Source organism: Papaver somniferum, unplaced genomic scaffold, assembly GCF_003573695.1.
Source record: "Papaver somniferum cultivar HN1 unplaced genomic scaffold, ASM357369v1 unplaced-scaffold_10, whole genome shotgun sequence".
NCBI classification, from domain to species: Eukaryota; Viridiplantae; Streptophyta; class Magnoliopsida; order Ranunculales; family Papaveraceae; genus Papaver; species Papaver somniferum.
In genome coordinates, this window is record NW_020618825.1 from 12,718,679 (window position 1) to 12,740,633 (window position 21,955).

Genomic DNA, 21,955 nt, shown 5'->3' on the forward strand with positions numbered 1-21,955 from the left:
CCCTTTTCTCTTGTGAAGAATATCTTCACAGATTTCTCCAGTGTTAAAAAGGTCTAGAACCCTAACACCTGGATCAGAGCAGGTTTAGATCAAACCCTAAATTCACCAAATTTTTTTTTTCTAATGGGTCAAAATTATACAGAGAATCTGAAACTCGTAAACGATGGCGTTACTGATATGTATAAATATTACTGCTTTGGATAAAAGACAACTTGATGAAGACGAGAAGATCAAGACCAAGGATGTTGCAAAACGTCAACAAGGAGAAGGAGAACGAGTTGCTCGTCAACTAGAAACAACTGAGAATAATAAAGTTCTCGCAGATACCATTGCAACCAGCATAACAACAGCTCTGAATACTTTGTCCACAACTCTGTCGACAAGTATATCTACAGATTTTTCTACTCACCTCACTCAAAATCTAAACACAGAGCTCACCAATTCGTTGAAAACGGTCTTTCCTGAATTTATTCCTCAACCTACCAATAATGGTTATGGTAACAATCGTGGTGCAAATCCTCCACCTCCACCTCCGCCTCCACCTGCCAGAGCTAGTGTCGTTAACCTCAAGTTTTCTTACTTTGACGGAGAGGATCCTGATGGCTGGATTTCTAACACTGATTAATATTTTTCGGTTCATACAGCTGATGATGCTCTAAAGATTACTATTGATGCTGCTATTTTGAAAGGTGATGCCTATGCTTGGTATCGTTGGAGGAAGTCCACGACCACGACTTCAGTAACTACATGGTAAGATTTGTGTTCTCTTGTTCGTGCTCGTTTTCCCTGCTGCGAAATTGGTTGATGATAGGATGACATTAAGTACCATTAAACAGAAAGTTTCATTGACAACTCAAAAAGCTACTTCTAAAGATAAAGATGAAAATCAGGTTACAGAAGTTTTACCAGCGAATCAAGAGGATTCGTTGTCATCTAAAGATGCTAGGGCTGATTCCGCTACATTGTTAGTTGAAGAGACTTTGCATGATTCACGGGATATTATTGCATTAGTTGATGATGAATATACAATAGATACCACAGAGAAGGATGATGCGATATTGGTTCCAGAATCGGAAGAGATTGCTAAAGTTCCGCAACATTTAGAAATCGTTGTACAAGCCGTCCGTATAAAACCATTCGTGGAAGATCATATTCCTAAAACGGTTCCGTATAATTTTCAAAAGATGAATGGTGAGTTATTGAATCTTAATCCTAATGATTTATTAGTTCATGATTTCGATTCATCGTTATCTACTGTTGAGAACAATCCAGTTGTCATTCATGAAGAAACACAAACCGTCTCTTATGTAAACTCTAGCAAGGTTCGACTTGTAGAGTTATCCCAGGAGAATTATTTTGTGTCTTTTGATATGTCTGTCGATGTGTTTTATTCTCAATCTTTTGAGGATATAACTGTGGAAAATTATACCGGAAGAATTCGTGTTTGAATTTTCTCAAACGCCAAAAGAGTATCATTGGCACAAGAGTTTGTAGTTAACAACGCATATAAGAAACAGAGGAAACAATATTGTTTCATAAAGGAAAAAGTATTTATTACTCCTTTGTTATGCGATGGTTTCCTCTTGAGAGATTCTTTATCTTTCAAACTTGAAGAAGAATTAGGATTGGGAATTGTAAATTTGGTATGACTAGAGGAAGAACTTTTGCTGAAACAGAACCAGTATGGGAATTAATATAACAACAAATTAGCACTATGATTTTAACAGAAAGTAAGATAAGATCAGTTTCAGCAAAATCAGAAAGAGAGATAAGATCAGCAAAATCAAAATTAAACCTTTGATGAGAATCCATAGAAACAACAGCAAAATCAAATTTGAGATCTCAAAAGATGAAGATGAAGAAATTTAAAGAAGATGAAGATTTGCAGAGGATTCACAGAAACGAGAAGGGAAGACGAAATAAAAAAGAAAAAATTATCTCTCTTCAATCTTGGTTAATATATAGATGAAAAAGATGACCGGTTAAATTCGAACGCGCCGGTAAAAAGGAAAGAAAATTAGCATGTGTAGACGGTTACACTGAAATCACGGAGATATGTCGGTAGATAAGAATATGAAAAGGTGAACGGGTGCGGCAGAGTAGATTGGGGTTTCTCATATCGCTCCCTTTGTCAAAAGAACGATATGAGAAGAGGCAAAATGTAGGAGTAAAATACCGCACACCTATTAGATTTGTGAACTAACGACCATCAGGACTGAGCGAAGACAACCGCATGAAGTGTATCCAGAATGACGCAGCAGATAACGTCAGCTTAGTCACGAGAAAAATGTGAAGAGCCATGCAATATTATAGGGCACGTGCGAAAAGAGTCAATGTAAGCGTGCATTAATGACGCACGCCAGATCCGAAAATAAGGGCTTTATTAGCTGTCATCCACTATGTAAACCCCTATATAAGGGACCAAGCGACCTTGTATTGAGAGAGATCTTTTTGAGAGTTTAGACAAGGAATTTAGGAGAGAGAAAGATTGTTTGTTCTCCAAATTAGAGTTTCTTGTTATTTTGTATCCAAATTAAAGATCCAATTAATGTTCTTATGAATTTTATGATGATTACTTAAGTTGTTCTGTAGATTTGATTAAGGATGTGGTTGTAGGATTTCCTGCAACTACAATTTAATCTGTGTCGGAGCTACGTGTGGACAGTTGTCCTTCCTAGTCCACAGGAAATAGGTGAGAAAATTTAGGTTAAGGTTAAATGAAATTGATATTTGTCCCCCTGCTATTTCGGAAATAAATGAAAACCTAGGTTATACTGGTAAAGTTCATAAAAATTAGTGGGAAATAATGGAAAACACCTGAGATCAAAACAGAAAGTGGTAAAATAATCGTTTTTTCTTTAAAACCGAGAATTCCATTCTTAGAAAAGAAAAGGAAACAGTGCGAGACAAGATGATGCTTTAGGATGTCAATTATTTGCAGAAAATAGGGTTTTTTTTTTCGGCCTTACGGCTGCCACTTATGGTGTTTTACTTCATATAGTTGTCCCTTCTGCCAAAAATTCTTGGCTCCGCCGCTGAATATGGTGTCCCCGAGTCTTAATCAATTCCAAAATAAAAACTTATAACCAAAAAATAAAACACATGATCAAAAAATTACCGTTTATGTCCCTGAAATGATAACCTATATGACTGCATAACGAATGCAGAAGGAACAATTTTCGAGTGACTCCAAAAGTTATCACCGTCAACAGCGCTATATTTGAGTGTGCAGCATGAGTTTAGTAGGAGTGCTTCCATCCCTCACTGGTCAACTTGACTCATTTGACTAGCAAAGGACGATTCTTTTCCCGTCCTTAATTGGTCGACTGAACTTTAGACTTATTTCAAAAACTCTTATGAAAAAATTACTGTGGTGGGTAAGAATGGTATACACACGTTGGAAATAGTCCAAAATATATAAAGTTTACAAATATCTATGATATAATAATTTGAAAGGTACATCATTCTAAATTTTACTACAATTGAAACTCCATTAGTTAATATTCGATTATTTAATAATCTCTCTAAACTAATATAATTTTCTGATCCCAATTAGGTTTACAAAAATCTGAATTCTAATTCGTTAACTATATAATCCGCTTAGTTAATAAATTTTACTAGTGTCAAAGGAGTTCATTTATAGAGTTTCAACTGTGTTTATCCATAAGAATATAATTGTAAAAAATACTTAAAGATATATCCAGAGATATCCATGTTTCCTCCCTAAGATTGTATACCCAAAGATATCCCTTTTTCCTTAAGAATAGTGCAAATTTAAAATAGGTCATTTTTGCCTTGATACATGATCAGCCTTATCAGTTGCGAGTTCCGTTTCCGAGAGAAACGTATTGTAGGGTTTGCAAGCTTGAGGAAATCCTTCAAATTACGGATACCAATCTTTCCCAACCTTGGGAAGTGCTATGAGCATATTAACATGATGCATGTGGTTGATTTAGGGCAGCCGGAGTTGTTCACCAAACAAGGACATAACAAATGGAGAAATTCCGACAATTTTCTATTTCTTAGCAAAACTTCCAAAAACAACATCTCAGTGGGTAAAGGTTCAAGACTTCACGAATAACTCCGCCTAAAATGGTATTTTTCGTGTTTTTATGTGGTTTTCCTTTTTTACCGAAATGTAATTTATTTTGAGAAAGTAAGTTTCATGTTGTTTTAATGGTTTTGGTATTATTGGAACTTAGGACCTAAGGGTCGCTAAGGGCCAGCTCAAGTTGTGCATGTACTACGTATGCTAGTAGTAGGTCTAGCAAGGTGTTTTATCCTAAAGGCATCGGTCCTGTAGAGGATATAGCATCACTTTTGCGTGTAGCCGGGCGTTTATGTTTTAAGGACGACATGTTGAACGCGTGACACACTCTGTTTTCCAAAGTTTTGCCATGTTGATGTCGCGGAGACCTGGGGATCTCGTCCACTTTTTCAAATTGATCACTTCTACGACAAAGGAGCTAAGTATCAATAACTTGTGTTTATTTTTTTCTTTTCTTATTAATATAATATGTAACGTCCGTTATCCATTTTTTTTTAACGACATCTAACCCTTCTGTCGAGTTGTTAAGCACGTTCAGAATGAAGAACAACAAACAATTTGCCTACTGATTTGTTTCAGTTGTGAACCGAACTTCTCTTTGTAACTTCCATAAAATCGTAATTTTTTCTGATTTAAATATAATCTAATAATCGAAACACAAGAAAATAAGACTTGGATTTGTGAGAAATACCTTCTGTTGCGGATATCCTTGCAACGAGCAAGAGAAAAAGGAAGAAAAAAACCGAAGAAAATTTTTCATAAAAACATTCAGAATAAAAAGGATAAATTTAAAAATAAAATTTGAAAGCAACTAAATGTATCTAGGTAATTCAGCTACCCGTCAGACATCCCTTATAACCCATCCTAAATAGGAAAACCATACCCTTACAACCCCACACACCCGCCTAAATCCATTATGCTAGTATATATTGTTTTTCTTCTTCCTACCAAAGCGATTAGAACAACGGAGGAGTCTGCTAATTAAGGCCCTTATTAGGTGTTCAGTGTTCTAGAGGGAGCTAAAGTTGCTAATATGTTAATTTCAAGGTAAAGTCCAGTGGTGGCTTATAGTCTCCGGGCCGGGTGCTTTGTGTTCAACCCCCGGTAGGTTTGACGGTATCATTTGGTATCTAAATACTTCCTCCTCACCTCTTCATGAGTCGTAGCAAGTATTCTTGCTGAGATTTATCGTGTGTAAGGTTTGTTGTTGATTTTTCCATACTTTTTTTGTTTCAAAATAATAGACCAATTTTATGTTTAGTTTATACATAAAACCAGCATATTTTATGTAATTTATACATGAAACTAATCTATTTTTCTGAAACTGATGTACTATTTATTTTTTGATGACCGGAAATGCTATTCACCTCCCTATTCTCCACCTCCCTATTCACCTCCCTCTAATCTAAGCCCTACATCTCTATCGAGATCCGTATTCAGGTTCAGGTGGGGTTCACCATTCTCTTAATATGGGGTTTAGATTGTAGGGAGGTAAATAGGAAGATGGATAATAGGAAGTTGAATAGCATTGCCGTTTGATGGCCAACAGAAAAGTAAAGAGAGTTCATAAAATCTGTATAATTGGGGGATTTATTAGTAGGGAATTGATAACTATAGTCGAGATGAAGGACATTATAGACATTTCTTTAAGAAAAAGGGTAGAGTCAATTTCTCCTCATAAGTTTTTATTACCTTCCTTTCTCAAACACGATCCTCCCCTCCTGTTAACATGACTCATCATTTAGTAGGGATGTAAAGTATGTTGTGCAGACATGTAAAATTTAAGCGTAATGCAACACATCATACGACCTGACATAACATATAGCTTAATCCGCACCAGCAATGCGCTTTCTAATCAGTGCCACTAATACTTTTTCTTCCATTCATTAGCAACCGCTGAGAGTGAATTGTAAGAAGACCCCCCTTCATTTATAGCTTCACTCATTAATATTTGATGCTGTTTAGCTCTACTTCTCAAACGAAAACCCTTATGATCAATGTCTTCATTTCCTTCATTATCCATTGACAACCTAACTAATCTTTCAATCTCTTCCTTAACCACGACTCCATTTTCAGTACTTTTAACTCTCACGGCAACCCCAATCTCTTCTTCAAGCATTGCAGTGTTACTCCGTTGTTCTGCGTATAATGGCCATGCTATCATGGGCACACCATGGCATATGCTTTCAGTTAGAAAATGGATTTTGGTGAATAACTTCCACACTTAAACTGTGGAGTCGACATGTTATTTATACAAGAACTCAGAGAAGTTGTTACAACAGTTTAGCCTATTCAAAAGCAATGGATGCTATTTTAATGCTAACTGAAAAACCCTATGACTTATCTGATAGTACCCAGTCTTTCCTTTTCGTAAGGTATTCATCCTGAATCCGTTGACAGTTTTGAGCCGGTAAGAATCTTATGGTTAACATTCCCCCTCAAGTTGTACCGAGTTTACGAATGTGCAACTTGTTACGTAAGATCTGAAATCTTGGTGTTGGAAGACCCTTGGTAAAAATGTCAGCTATTTGATCACGGGAACTGATGAACTGCACCTTCAAGTGATTGCTAGCCACCCTTTCTCTTACAAAATGGTAATCTATCTCGATATGCTTCGTTCGAGCATGGAAAACTGGATTTGCTGTAAGATACGTGGCGCCCAAGTTATCACACCACAACACTATGCAGAGATATTGATTCCAAGTTCAAGAAGCAATGACTCAATCCAAATTAGCTCAGAGGTTGCAATGGCAATGCCTCGATATTCTGCCTCAGTGCTAGATTTGCTGACTGTCTTCTGTTTTCTTGCGCTCCACGAGATCAGATTCCCACCAAAGTAAATACCATAACCACTAGTGGATCTACGATCATCTAGGTAGCCGGCCCAATCAGCATCTGAGTAGCCATGCAAAGAAAAATCACGTGAAGGTTGTATATGAAGGCCATAATCTATTGTGTTCTTTAGATATCGAAGAATACGTTTCACTTGTTCCCAATGTTTAACATAAGGATTGTGCATATACTGGCACACCTTATTAACATCTACTGAAATATCTGTCCTCGTGAGATGTAGATATTGTAGAGCACCGACGATGCTGCGAAACAAGGTACAGTCCGCAAATTTATCACTGCCCGTCTGCCGTAACTTCAAGCTTGAAGACAACGGACTAGACACTGGTTTTAAACCATCTAGTTTAGTTCGTTTGAGAAGATCTGCTATATACTTGCGCTGAGAGAGGATTAAACCACTACGTTGTCTTATAACTTCAACACCCAGAAAGAAGTGTAGATCCCCCATGTCTTTTATTGCAAACTCTTCACCCAGTTCTTGAATTAGTCGAGCTACAAGTGAAGAGTTCGACCCTGTAACAATTATGTCATCCACATAAACCATCACATATGTCATTGATTGTTTGGTTTTCAAGACAAACAAGAAAGTGTCCGCAACTGAACCTTTGAAGCCAAGTTTGATGAGATGGTTACTGAGCCGAGAAAACCATGCATGCGGAGCCTGCTTTAGCCCATATAACGACTTATGCAGTTTACACACATGAGTTGGATTATTAGTATCTACATAGCCTGCTGGTTGTTTCATATAGACTTCCTCTTCCAGAGTTCCATGGAGGAAAGCTTTTTCAACATCCAGTTGCTTCAACGGCCAATTTTTCATCACAGCAATGGTCAGAACTAGCCGTATAGTACATGGTTTTATAACTGGACTAAAGGTATCACCATAATCCACCCCTTCCTGTTGATTAAAACCTTTTGCCACCAGTCGAGCCTTACGCTTATCAATGGTTCCATCAGGGTTTTGTTTTACACGATAAACCCACTTTGAGCCAACAACATTCATGCCTAGTTGAAATGGAACTAGAGAATATGTTCCGTTTTTGATGAGAGCATTTATTTGATTATCCATAGCCGCTCGCCATTCTGGAAGTTTGCATGCTTCTGATTAACATGTAGGTTCCATGAATTCGGAATCATTGAGTGGGTGTTTAGTTGCAGACAAACATAGTTTTTGAACAGGCTTGTTGATTCCATATTTTTCCCTTGTTTGCATTGGATGAGTAGAGGATATGGCATGAGAAGTATTTACGTCAGAGCGGTCTTGAAGTGGCATACTTGTGACTGAATCAGCAGCAGAGATAGTGTGAGTATTTCGATGTGATGTAGATGTAGTTGGAGAGTCTTGGGAGTGTTCCGAACTGACCATATCAGTGCCCATACTTGATGGTAGTTCTGGAGATGGAACTACAATATTTTGTTACGTAGAGAGATATTGTCTACGCCTAAAAGTAGGAGAGTGTAAAAAAGAAGTATCAGAAGGCTCATTACCTTGACTGTGCACCGGAACACACTGCTGCTTTGGGCTGAATGGAAACGATTGTTCTTCAAACCTTACATGTCGTGTGATATAAATCCGACCAGTCTCTCGATGTAAGCAAATATAACCCTTATGAGAACTACTGTATCCAATAAAGACACGTGGGAGAGATCTAGGTTCTAGCTTGTTCGAGTTATAAGATCTGAGACAAGGATAAACTAGACAACCAAAAACTTTTAAAAACTTGTAATCTGGTTCTTTATGAAAAATAAGTTCTAGTGGAGTTTTGACTTCTCTGGATGATTTAGGCAGACGATTAATTAAGTAACAGGCAGTGACGAACGCATCAGCCCAAAATGATGAAGGCATATGCGCCTGAAATAAAAGTGCTAAACCAGATTCAGTGACATGGCGAATACGTATCTCTGCTATTCCATTTTGTGGTTATGTATGAGGACAAGAAAATATGTGTTGAATACCAGATTCATTCAAATCTTTGTAAACTTTTTATACTTTAAGGCATTGTCAGATTGAAAAATCTTAATCCTATGATCTGTAAGATTTTCAACTTGTTTACAAAAATTTATAAAGATGGACAGATCATCATAACGTTGTACTAAAGGAAACACCCAAGTGAAATGAGAATAAACATCCATTATTAGCATGTAATATCGAAAACCAGACCTGGATAGTTTAGGGGAGAACCAGATATCAGAAACAACCAAAGACAATGGTTTATCATAAGATGTACTGCTGAGACAAAAGGGAAGTTTTCTGCTTTTACTAACATGACAAGAGTTGCAAAAATTAAACATTGTATTCGAAACTGGAAGCGAAAACCTATGGCAAATGCTAGACACGGTACGTAGCATAGGATGACCCAGACATTGATGCCATGTCGGCATGGAAGATGCAACATTAACTTGAAGAGACCCTGGTTTGCTGATTTGTGTAAGGCCGTCAAGAATGTACAGTCCATTCCTATTCAGTCCGCGCATCAGCAGCTTTCCCGTTGCCTTGTCCTTTACAAAGAAATGAGATGTGTGAAACTCAAAGAAAACACAATTATCTTTGCAAAATTGGGAAACCGATAACAAGTTTGTCTTGATGTTGGGTACATGAAAAATGTTATTCAAATAGAATAATCTTGAGTTATGTGTGAAAGAAGCATTACCAGTATGAGTAATGTTTAGTGAATTACCATTACCCACATACACTTGTTCTGTGCCTGTATATTCATGAGGGATTGTTAAGTTGTTCATATCAGCTGTTAGATGATTGGTAGCACCAGAATCAGTTACCCATTGGTTCCCAAATGATGCTTCAGGGAATGCAATGTACGCAGCCTGTGATTTTGGTTGATTGTTGCTTGGTTTGTAACGGAACCAGCATCTATCACCAAGGTGACCTTTCTTCTTGCAGATTTGACACTTCTCAGCAGTGTTGTTGCTTTGCTGAGGAGACTGGAAACGACGTTGAGGCTGATTTTGTTGATAATGGAAAGGTTGTTGATTTTGATGGCTGTAGTTGTGTTGGGGTATTCGTCGTCTCGATGTAGATGAAGTTGCAACATGTGCAATGGGTTGTTGGATTTCATCAAGCTGACGTGTGATACACATATCAAAGTTGAGAAGATGTGAGTAAAACAGATCCATGCTCAGGTTCTCCATTGTGCTTAAGGTGGAGACAATCGAATCATACGCCTGGTTCAACCCATTGCTAATGGATTGCTTCTTTTCATCATTACTGACTGTATATCCAGATGATGCAAGCTGTGCAAATAGGTCTTTAGCCTCATTTAAAAAGACTCTTGAAGATTTGTTACCTTTGCTGAAGTTGTGTAGCTGCTTTTTGAGATTCATCTGGTGAAACTTTGTCTTTGGAGCATATTCTTCCTCCAATGCATCCCATACCTCCTTAGATGTATTAAGATCACGTACAACCCCAAGACATTCTGGGGTAAGAGTTGAGTTCAACCAACCCACAAAAAGAGAGTCTTGTTCTTCATATGCATTGAACTCTGGATTTTCAGCATCAAAATCTGGTAGTGTTCTGGGAGGTATGATTTTTGTACCATCAATAAAGCCAATTAATCCATGGCCCTTCAGAATTGGTTTAAACTGTGTCTTCCACAGTGGGTAGTTGGTTTCGGTGAGTTTGAGAGTTACCAGATGATGAATCTGGATGTTTCTTAGCTGAGTTGTTGTCGACATATTTGGTAATTTACTGTTTGTTTTGAAGTGTTTGGAAGCGTAGCTTGGATCAAGGCTGATACCAAGTTAGAAAATGGATTTTGGTGAATAACTTCCACACTTAAACTGTGGAGTCGACATGTTATTTATACAAGAACTCAGAGAAGTTGTTACAACAGTTTAGCCTATTCAAAAGCAATGGATGCTATTTTAATGCTAACTGAAAAACCCTATGATTTATCTGATAGTACCCAGTCTTTCCTTTTCGTACGGTATTCATCCCGAATCCGTTGAGAGTTTTGAGACGGTAAGAATCTTATGGTTAACACTTTCTAATGTCGAATTCCAACCACAGTGACTTAGAAACCCACCTACTGCTGAGTGACCGAGTAATTCTGTTTGTGGTGCCCACGTAGGTACCACCAAGCCTACTCCATTGATCCTGTTTTGATACTCACGTGGTAAATATTCATCAGGATTGTTCTCTTCGTTACCCACACTGAAAAATGATGCTGAAACGTCCACTTCTACAGGTTTTCGAACGACCCATATGAACCGTTTTTGACTCAGTTTTAAACCCCATGCTAACTCTGTCGTCTGTTCAGCTGATAATGTCCCACCGCTGCCGAATGATACGAAAATCACTGAATCCTTAGGTTGCTGGTTAAGCCATGTCGTGATATAAGAATGTTCATCTTTCATTACTTTTGCGGATGATGGCTTAATAAGTGGACCAACTGGATATCTCCGTGGAGTACCTAGTTGTCGTAGGGTTGGATCTTCTCGCAATGCTTTAACAGTTTTAGGCTCAAGATCTTGGCTCGTGTTTAAGAGAATTCCATCAGCTAATTGAAAGCGGCTTGCGTGGTGTAAGAACCAGTTTTACCCATCGGTCTTGCGATTTCTGACCGGATCCACTAGGTTTCTTAGATGAAGCGGCTTACAACCAGGGATTTGTATTGGGTCTTTGAGATCAACGAACTCACCTTGCACTTGGCTATCAAGTATGGGAAAATATATCATGAAGGGGAGCAAATCAGCTGCAGGGCAAAAGAAGATGTATTTAGGTATGCCTATTTTGTCAGCGATATCAAAACAGTCCGTAGCGAAAAAATCCGCAATGAGAACATTTACGGGGCTGACACCCGTATTATTAATACCGGTGTGCTCCTTATGGTGACTGTTAACAATGTAGGATTCGACGTCGGGAAGAGATTCACGAATGATTATACAGATATGTGTTTGAATATCAGTAGAATCTGTTACAAAGGGAAAATGTCTCTGGACGGAAGGTGATATACATGAAGAGATTCGGGAAGAGGATGCGCGATAAGGTATTGAGATTGAGCAGCAGAAGCTTCGGTTAAGTATACGAAAAACGTCACTTGGATGCCATGAAATTTGCATAAACGTTTAGCTAACTCAAGATGAGGAATGAGATGACCCATTCCAGGACATGGAAGGATAGCTATGTGAGGGATATGATCACGCTCTTGAACATTATTGTTAATCTTTTTTGGATCTTGGGTATTTTCCATGGAGCGGTTGGTTAAGTTCTTCGTTTTGTATACTTGAAAAGTAGATATACGTTTTGGTACTAGCTAGTACTCTTGTGTATGTAGTTATAAAGGAATTTCAAAAGAGTTTTGTTGGGCAACTACACCGAAGGAATCGTAAGGACAAACTCTATAGAACAACTTGAATTGTAGTATAGGGGTGAAGTCATTGGCTCATGTCGCCCTGGATTTCATAATAACGATTTTTGTTCTGTCTAGAGTCTTGATCTCCCTTTGCTCTCTCTCTGTAACAAAAATCTTTTATCCCAAAAGGTGCCAAGAAAAACGACGTATCAAGTAAACACCATTTTTTCCTTAAAATAATGCCCAAGTACAAAGTAACATGTTATTACAAGGCTATATAGAGCATTGTGTTCTTTTGTGCATATAGGGACGATCAACTTTAACAGATAATGAATTATCGTTGTGTAATTCGGCACAGTAAGTGCCACCCCCATAGGACCACAAACCATATGCGGTTTTCACATGGGATGTAGACGTAGTAATCTAGAATTCCACGACTAAAGCAAAGTACATTGATGGGATGGATCGTGGTGATTCGGCAGTATGTGACATCATTGCTTCTGTCATTAATTTTTATCAAGTACTAGTGCCAATCGGCATCATTAATGACATAAATTTGGTTATGGACGAGCAGGGTTCCTTTTTATTTCTATGACTATATCGTTGAGTAGTGTTGATTAATGTGATTACGCATCATCATCTTTAATGGATGCAAAGACAAACCAGAAACAACATCAGCATCTCCAACTGGAATGAAGTAAAAAGCAATTACAGTCCATCCTTATCGAGGGATCACAAAATTGTACATTTAAGTGAAATGCTTTCCGTTTACCGCTGTTATCAAAAGATTGCATAAAACTGAACTGGAATAGAGCTTTTTACCGAAAAATGACTTAAAAAATCGCCCAATTCCATGTATAAGGCCAACGTACTACTGAATTCCAAAAACGACATACATAATCAAAAAGGCAAAATATGACCACAAAACTGACACCCATGCCCCTATACACGACCGCACGATGAATGCAGTAGGAACATTTTTTGGAGTGCTGCGTTCGAAATATTGACCAGTCATCTGGACTCATGTTCATAGTCAACAACATTCGACATTGTTTAGTCAACAGTCAACATTACAATTTTCGAGTGTCGAGTAGGAGTGCACCCAGGTATTGCGGCTGGTCAATCGGAATAATCAACGGTCAATGGTATGTTCGTTTATGGGATTTAAGGAGTCCTCGTTTGACCAAAATAGTTGCTAAAAATTTATTTTCGAGGGTAAAAAAAAATATAAAACCGTTGCTAAAAGTCCAAATGTTATTTTTGGAATTTCCGATGAGAAACAGTAACTGCGACAATTTCACCTTTTTTTTAAATCCTGTTCAAGTAAACAGCTCACTGAAATATTCTAAGCAACGGAGCTAAAACTCGTGCAGGACTATGTTCTTTCTTCTGGTATAGAAAGTGTGACGTCCCGTGAGTCACCGTGGAAAATCATGAGTAATGAGCAAATTTTGAGTTCAATTAGCAAACCTAAAGTCACGACGCATATTTGGGCCGCAGTGATAGATTTAGGGCCGCGTTTCACATATGTTGGGAAAATTAGGGGTAGGACCCAAAAAAAAAGAAAATATTCTCATTCTTCTCACGGAGTCAAGGAACAAATTTCAGGTCACAATGGTAAAGCTTAGGCGACTATAATGAATTTTGGGTCGCTTGTAAGGTCTGGGGTTGAGATATGAAGCAAAGTTTGGTGAATTCACAGTGTGCAAAATTTGCGACTGACAGATTTTTGTTCGTGTGTTGCCCTGAGGACAGGCAAATTGAGCCCTTCTTGATTGTAACATGTTTTTCTTTTTCGTGTTTCTCTTTTCTTTTGAGGTTTTTGCTTCGTCCCCTCATTTTACTTTAACTTTTTTTTTTTTATCTCTTTCGCTTTTGATCAATAATTGCCCATAACGAGGTTTATTTAAGAAAAATAAAAATTTACCATGCTCCCACTACTTAAGTGGTTGTAATGGTGTACAACCATAAACCGATCAAAAAAAAAAAAATGGGGTACAACCATATAAAAGATATAGGAGATCGTCTCTTGAAACAACCAAACAGCCAACAACAATCAAAACAGAAAAAGAAAAAGTTGGATTCATAATGCGCGAAGAGTTCCATTTTTAACTTGTGAATCCTGTTGATCTTACGGCTAACTGTATTATACTTCTATCAACCACCACTAAGTTGTGGGGACTAAAAAACTTAAAACACTAATTAATCTCTGATAGATATAGCTCCACTGTGCACCACGACTTACATAATCTATGAACACTAGCCCTATAAATTCAAGATGCTAGAGTTGCAACCTCTGATATGCTAGCAGCTATGGATTTTGTTCCTTTCCAGTTTTCAACAACTACTACATTATTGGTTACGATAGCAGCGGTCTTATCTTTTTCTTCATTCTACCATATAATGCAATACATTTCAAGAAATAAGAAGTCGTCGAGATCAATAGCGCCACCGGAGCTAGCTGGTTCATGGCCTCTAATCGGTCATCTTCATTTGCTGGGTGGAAAAGACCAGCTACTCTTCAGAAGTTTGGGAGACATGGCTGACAAGTATGGTGCAGCCTTTACCATCCGACTCGGTCTGCGTAGGGCACTTGTTATTAGTAGTTGGGAGGTAGCAAAAGAGTGTTTCACTACTAATGATAAAATTTTCATGTCTCGTCCGGTTTCAGCAGCTTTAAAGTACATGGGTTACAACAATTTAGTCTTTGGTTTCGCACCTTACGGACCTTATTGGCAGGAGCTGCGGAAGATAGTAAACCATGAGTTTCTCTCACACTCTAAGATAGAGTTTCTAAATCATGTCTGGGACTCCGAGATCAAAACATCCATTGAAGAACTATATAATAAGGTGTGTTTGAATGTAAATTCTATAGTGGATATGAAGCAGTGGTTTTTCAATATGACGCTAAACATATCTTTGAAACTTATCATCGGGAAACGGTATTTAGGAAATTGTTCTGCGAGTGATGATGAAGTGGATCGAGCTAGGTGGTGTCAAAAGGCGGTGAGAGAATTTTTCAGGTTGGCTCGGTTTGTGCCATCGGACGGCTTACCTTGTATTAGCTGGTTAGACTTGGGAGGTTTTGAGAGAGACATGAAAAAAGCTGGAAGAGAACTAGATGTGTTGCTGCAAAGATGGTTGGAAGAACATAAGATAAAAAGGAAAATGACGCCATTGCCATCAAAAGAAGGGTATGAGAAGGATGCAGGTGAAATGCAAGACTTCATGGATGTAATGCTCTCCATACTTGACAATAGTGACGTTCACGCAAAGATATCTGATTCTGTCGATGTTGATACTATCATCAAGTCGACGTGCTTGGTAAGTACTAATAGAATATATTTTCCCTTATTTACAGCTCACGGGATATTCTCATTGATGGACTGTAATCATAATAATATATATTGCCTAACATCCCTCTAAGGAAGTTAAGGCGTGTTTTACCAAAACCGACATGGTATCATCCTAACTACACGATCCTCTTCTTCCTCTTCCATTTCCTTTTCTTCTTCAACAACATCAATCATGGCAGGAGATAAAAAGACACTACACCCGGCGTTTACCATCAACAACATCAAAACCCTCATCCCTATTCTCCTAGATATCAAACAGGATGAATACTCTTCTTGGGTTTTTTTGTTCGAGATCCATCTTCAGGCTCATCGTCTTCTCTTTCTCATTGATGATCCACACCACCACCGGATGTCGACGCTCCCACCGTGCTTCAACTTGACGCTCTCTATCGTCAATGGATGTTCTCCACCATGACCAAGGATTTAATGCTCACCGTCCTCAAATCTGGCGAAACTGCTCAAGAGATTTGGGATCATCTCAAGAAACTTTTTCAAGACAACAAAGGTAACCGTGCTGCGACTCTTGAACGTCAGTTTGTTAACCTTAAGTTTGTTGATTGCACTAGTATTGATGATTACTGTGATAAACTTAAATCCCTATCGGATCGATTACGTGATCTTGATTTTCCTATGAATGATAAACGACTTGTGATTCAACTCGTCAACGGCCTTCCGGAGGAATACAACACGGTGGCCTCCTTTATCCAACAAGCTATGCCTACATTCGATGCCGCTCGCTCACAGCTGCGAACCGAAGAGATCCGCCGCTCTCAACAGACCTGTACGTCTTCACCTACAGCGCTTGCAGCTACAGCTTCGACCACAGATCGTGGAACTCAGCGCTCACAGCGCTCAGGCTCAGCCAAACGCAGTGGCAGTCGATCGTCCTCCTCAACTGCGGCTCCACCACTGCTGCCAACTCCACCACTGCTGCCAACTCCACCACATCCTTACCAGCTGTATCGTGCACCAAATCCGGCTTACAGCAATCACTGGACACCACAGTGGGAAACGCCACCTTGTCCGTATCCCACAGCACCTCCGGAAACAGCATGGCATCAACCTTTCAGTCACAGCTCCTACCGAGGCCGTGGACAGTCACGCGGTCGACCTTCCAGCATTGGACGTGGACAGGCATATCTCACTCCATCCACGGAATACCTTCATCCCAGTGACATTGCCGAAGCGTACAGTTCCATGAGTTTACACTCTCCTGAAGACGCTTTTTATATGGATACCGGTGCCACATCGCATCTCACCGCAGACTCAGGTACTCTAAACACTGTTTTTAATACTAGCAATGTTCGTTCCATCTTAGTTGGCAATGATAACAGTATTCCAGTCATTGCTTCCGGTACCAAGTTCATCGACATTCCATCTCGCACCCTAAAGCTAAAAGACACTCTTGTTGCTCCTGACATTATAAAAAATTTGGTTTCCGTTCGTAAATTCACCACTGATAATCATGTGTCTGTTGAATTTGACCCATCTGGTTTTTCTGTGAAGGATTTGAGATCGAGGAAGATTCTTCTTCGATGTAATAGTTCCGGGGAGCTCTACCCTATTACTCCTTCTGCCGTGCCACCTTCAACTTCGCTCTTGCCTCATCCAATATCCCTTCTCACGTGCTCCTATGATGTTTGGCACAGCCGTCTTGGCCACCCAGGGAAAGCTATCTTAGATAATTTACGTGCAAACTCTTCAATTCTATGTAATAAAAATCAGTCTACTAAACTTTGTCATTCCTGTCAAGTTAGTAAACATATTCGTCTGCCATTTTCTGATTCAAACTCTGTCACTTTTTCCCCATTTGATATAATTCATAGCGACTTATGGACATCTCCATTGCATGTCGAGACTGGTTTCAATTACTATCTTATATTGCTAGATGACTTCAAAAATTATCTATGGATCTTTCCTCTCAAATTAAAATCCCAGGTTTATACCAAGTTCTTAGAATTTCGCTCTTTCGTTAAAACACAGTTTGAACGTGAAATCAAATCTTTTCAATGTGACATGAGTCGTGAATTCGACAACTCCTCATTTCACGATTTTGCTCACCAAAATGGGTTAGTTTTCCGTTTCTCATGTCCTCATACCTCCTCTCAAAACGGCAAGGCTGAGCGAATGATTCGTCGTGTCAATGACATCACTCGCACAATTATGTCTCATGCCTCTATTCCTCCCACCTATTGGGCCGACTCCCTTCATATGGCCGTCTACCTTCATAACATACTCCCTTCCAAAATTCTCGATTACGCTTCTCCAGTTTCAATCCTTTATCAACGACAACCAACGTACTCTCATATTCGTATTTTTGGTTGTCTTTGCTATCCAAACCTATCTGCCACCACTCCTCATAAGCTTTCTCCTCGTTCTACTAGGTGTGTTTTTCTTGGTTTCCCAGCACATCATCGTGGCTATCGTTGTCTCGAATTAGCCACTCACAAGATCATCTTATCTCGACATGTGATGAAAACGTTTTTCCTTTCAAAGAAAAACTTCCCATCGCATCCCACAGTCCAGAGCCTCCTTCCACATCAACTCTCCCTCTTCTTCCCATTCGTCTTCTCTACCCAACAGCTCTTAACCCTCAGACCAGCCTCCCTCCTGCCCTGCCATCTTCCGCCGTTTCTGCACAACCTATTTCCGCTGCACAACAACTACCAGCTACTCAGCACAATCCCGTCACTTCCCCACCAGTTCCTGCTGCACAGGAACTACCAGCTACACAGCACAATCCCGTCATTTCCCCACCAGATTCTGCTCCACAGCAACTCTATACTCCTCCCCATCGTCATTCCCCCACAGCAGCTCGACTCCACTCCACTGCACACCCAGATTCCAGACCTGCAGTTTCTGACAACTGCGATCCAACAGGGTCTGTCACTACCACGACCCCTGCCTGTCCTGCCCGGGCAGATACACCATCATCCCCCACTCCGTCTGTCCCTGACACTTCAGTCACCTCTTCTCGACCTGTCACCCGTGCCTCTCGTGGCATATTTCATCCCACCCATCGTCTGAATCTTAATGTGCAAACACCACATCTTATATCCAATCTGCCAAAATCTCACCTGTCTGCTCTTCGTGATCCCAACTGGACCAAGGCCATGCTAGATGAGTTCATTGCTATGTTAAAAACACACACTTGGGACCTAGTACCACGACCTCTTGGTGCTCATGTTATTCGCTCCATGTGGTTATTTCGTCACAAGTTTAATTCAGATGGTACATTGCAGCGACACAAAGCCCGTCTTGTTGCCAACGGTAAGTCACAACAGGTTGGGGTTGATTGTTTTGAGACTTTAGTCCGGTTGTTAAGACAACCACTATTTGTACCGTTCTCAGCATTTCCACGTCCAGATCCTGGCCGATTCATCAGTTAGATGTCAAGAATGCCTTTCTTCATGGGGACTTGTCCGAGACAGTTTATATGTTTCAACCTCCAGGTTTTGTTGACCCTAATCGCCCTGATTATGTTTGTCGTCTTCGTCGATCCCTTTATGGTCTCAAACAGGCGCCTCGGGCGTGGTTTCAGAGGTTTGCAACTTTCATTACAGGTTGTGGTTTTCGGGGTAGTGTTTGTGATCCATCTCTTTTCATTTACCGGTCCGGTCAGGATACTGCATACTTATTATTGTATGTTGATGATATCATACTCACTGCCTCTACTAATGCTCTACTGTCCCGTTTTATTGACCTGATGAAACGGGAATTTTCTATGACTGATCTTGGCCCGTTGCATCATTTTTTGGGTATTACTGCCACTCGTTCTTCCTCAGGGTTGTTTTTATCTCAGTCGCTCTATACAAAGGATATTATTGCTCGTGCATCCATGACGAACTGCAATCCAGTGGCAACTCCGGTCGACACAAATTCTAAGCTGAGCGCTACTTCTGGTCCAGCAATTTCGGATCCTACTTTATACAGAAGTCTGGCCGGGGCGCTACAATACCTTACTTTCACTCGACCGGATATCTCTTATGCAGTCCAATAGGTATGTTTATTTATGCACGATCCTCGAGAGCCTCACATGCAAGCCATCAAGCGCATTATTCGATATCTTCAGGGCACTATTGATCACGGTTTGTCACTATCGGTTTCGAATATTTCTGCCCTAACCGCCTACTCTGATGCTGATTGGGCGGGTTGTCCTGACTCACGACGCTTAACCTCTGGTTACTGCATATTTCTTGGGGACAATCTTGTATCATGGTCCTCAAAACGTCAAGCAACTGTGTCCCGTTCCAGTGCCGAAGCAGAATACAGAGGTGTCGCTAATGCGGTGGTTGAAACAACCTGGCTACGAAATCTACTTCTTGAGTTACATATACCATTACGGCGTGCTACTATGGTATATTGTGACAATGTGAGTGCTATCTACATGTCTGGTGATCCGGTTCAACATCAACGCACTAAGCATGTAGAGATTGATATCCACTTCGTTCGTGAAAGAGTTCGTATTGGTGACATTCGCGTATTGCACATCCCTTCAGAAAATTAGTATGCTGATATCTTCACGAAGGGCCTTCCACGTCAGTTGTTTCTTAGTTTTCGTTCTAGTCTTAGCGTTTGTTCCTCTCCCGCTCAGACTAAGGGGGTGTAATAGAATATATTTTCCCTTATTTACAGCTCACAGGATATTCTCATTGATGGACTGTAATTATAATAATATATATTGCCTAACATCCCTCTAAGGAAGTTAAGGCGTGTTTTACCAAAACCGACAAGTACTTTAACTATATATATTTCTATTTTGTTCATATCCTTATACTAATGTACTCACAACAAATCTTGTAAAAATTAATGGGACGCACGCAGACTCTAATCATGGGAGGAACGGACACAGTCATGGTGAGTTTATTGTGGGCTTTAAGCTGACTAGTGAACCATCCAGACGTATTGGAAAAAGCCGAAGCTGAGTTGATCATGCACGTAGGCAGGGATCGGCAAGTGGAAGAGTCGGATATAAAGAACCTCATGTATCTACAGGCTATTATCAAGGAAACTATGAGACTATACCCAAAAGGTCCACTATCAGCTCCTCGCGAATCCATGTCAGATTGTACTATCGCTGGCTACCACGTTCCTGCAAGAACCCGTTTAATTGTCAATATTTGGAAGGTTCAACGTGATCCGCAGGTGTGGTCAAACCCAGAAGAATTCAGGCCGGAGAGATTTCTGACAGGTGAGCACTTGAATACAGGTATCGGACCTCAAGATTTCAAACTAATGCCATTCGGATATGGCAGAAGAATTTGTCCGGCAAGCTGGTTCTCACTGCAAATTGTGCACTTAACACTGGCCCGTCTGGTACATGGGTTCAAATTTAAGGCGCCTTCAAATGCACCCATAGATATGACTGAAAGTTCAGGATTAAATAATGTTAAAGGCACCCCACTGAAAGTTCTTATCAGCCCAACCCTCAGCTCTAACCTTTATCATTCTGATTAAGGAAGCAAAATTGCGAATTCTCTGCTAAGTACTATAAGTAATCCACAAAATAACAATTAATTGGTTAGTTTTCAAGGTATTCAGTTATGGGTTTCTGCTAATTTTATCAACATAATAATCACGTATCTTGAGCCATCATCACTGTTAGTAAACCGTTGAAAACCTCAAAAAATTTCAAATCTTATTTGCTAATTGTTGTAGTTTTTGGTGCAAAATATAACACTTATTGATTTCTTGATGCAAACTCATTTATTAAATTCAGCTAGATCCAAAAATACTACACGTGAGTGGGTGTGTTGAGAATAGTACCACCCTATTTCCTTGCAAGCCGGTTTACTCCAATCTTGAAAACATTATACTTTTGTGCTGGAAATCTTGTAAGCATTTGATAGTGTACTCCAATTTCTCAATTCTCTAAAGACTTGGAGTAGTTTTTCCATACAAAGGCCATAAGGACACCAACTCTAACTGTATAAACCAACGTTAATTCATTAGTAGATTATAATATTGAATTCAAATTCATCGTTGTTTGGACTCTAACGAAAATTGAGTGAATTTTGTAAGATAGTATCCATATAAGTCTGTCCATATATCCTCCCTGATTGAGAATAATCTGTACACATTGCAACTGGTTGTTTATTTGGTTTCAGATCGACTAATACGAAGAAGAAGAAATGCATGTAAACTAATTGAGGTGGTTATATGTATGAATCGACAACTTTATAGAATTTAGGACAGGTCCGTTTGGCTGCCTCTGCATTCCTATTGCATTCGAACTATTGGTTATCGTTTTCTAATAAATGGATTTTTTTTTTAATGTTATGCGGATTGTAAAATATTTCATATTTTCCGTGAGCCATGAGATAAATTGAGCATGCTTTTATGGAGAATGTACAAAGTTTTCTAAAACCCCTCTCCAATATTGGATTCGATCG

The 21,955-nt window shown here is 39.5% G+C and overlaps 2 protein-coding genes and 1 pseudogene across 2 annotated transcripts; 2 read left to right on the forward strand and 1 right to left on the reverse strand.

Annotated features, from left to right (window-relative positions):
* Positions 1-5,912: 5,912 nt before the first annotated feature.
* Positions 5,913-12,141, reverse strand: LOC113326360 (anthocyanidin 3-O-glucosyltransferase 5-like). The gene is made up of 3 exons (XM_026574104.1): positions 10,895-12,141; positions 9,052-9,059; positions 5,913-6,222 (listed from the first exon to the last, which is right to left on the reverse strand). The coding sequence occupies exons 1-3, from the start codon at positions 11,267-11,269 to the stop codon at positions 5,913-5,915; spliced, it is 693 nt and encodes a 230-aa protein (XP_026429889.1). The 5' UTR covers positions 11,270-12,141.
* A 2,304-nt stretch (positions 12,142-14,445) lies between these two features.
* Positions 14,446-21,020, forward strand: LOC113326361 (annotated as a pseudogene).
* On the forward strand, positions 15,676-17,353 carry LOC113326988. Its single transcript, XM_026574642.1, has 2 exons — positions 15,676-16,833; positions 17,070-17,353. Exons 1-2 carry the CDS (start codon positions 15,963-15,965, stop codon positions 17,102-17,104), a joined length of 906 nt encoding a protein of 301 aa, XP_026430427.1. The 5' UTR covers positions 15,676-15,962; the 3' UTR covers positions 17,105-17,353.
* Positions 21,021-21,955: the final 935 nt, after the last annotated feature.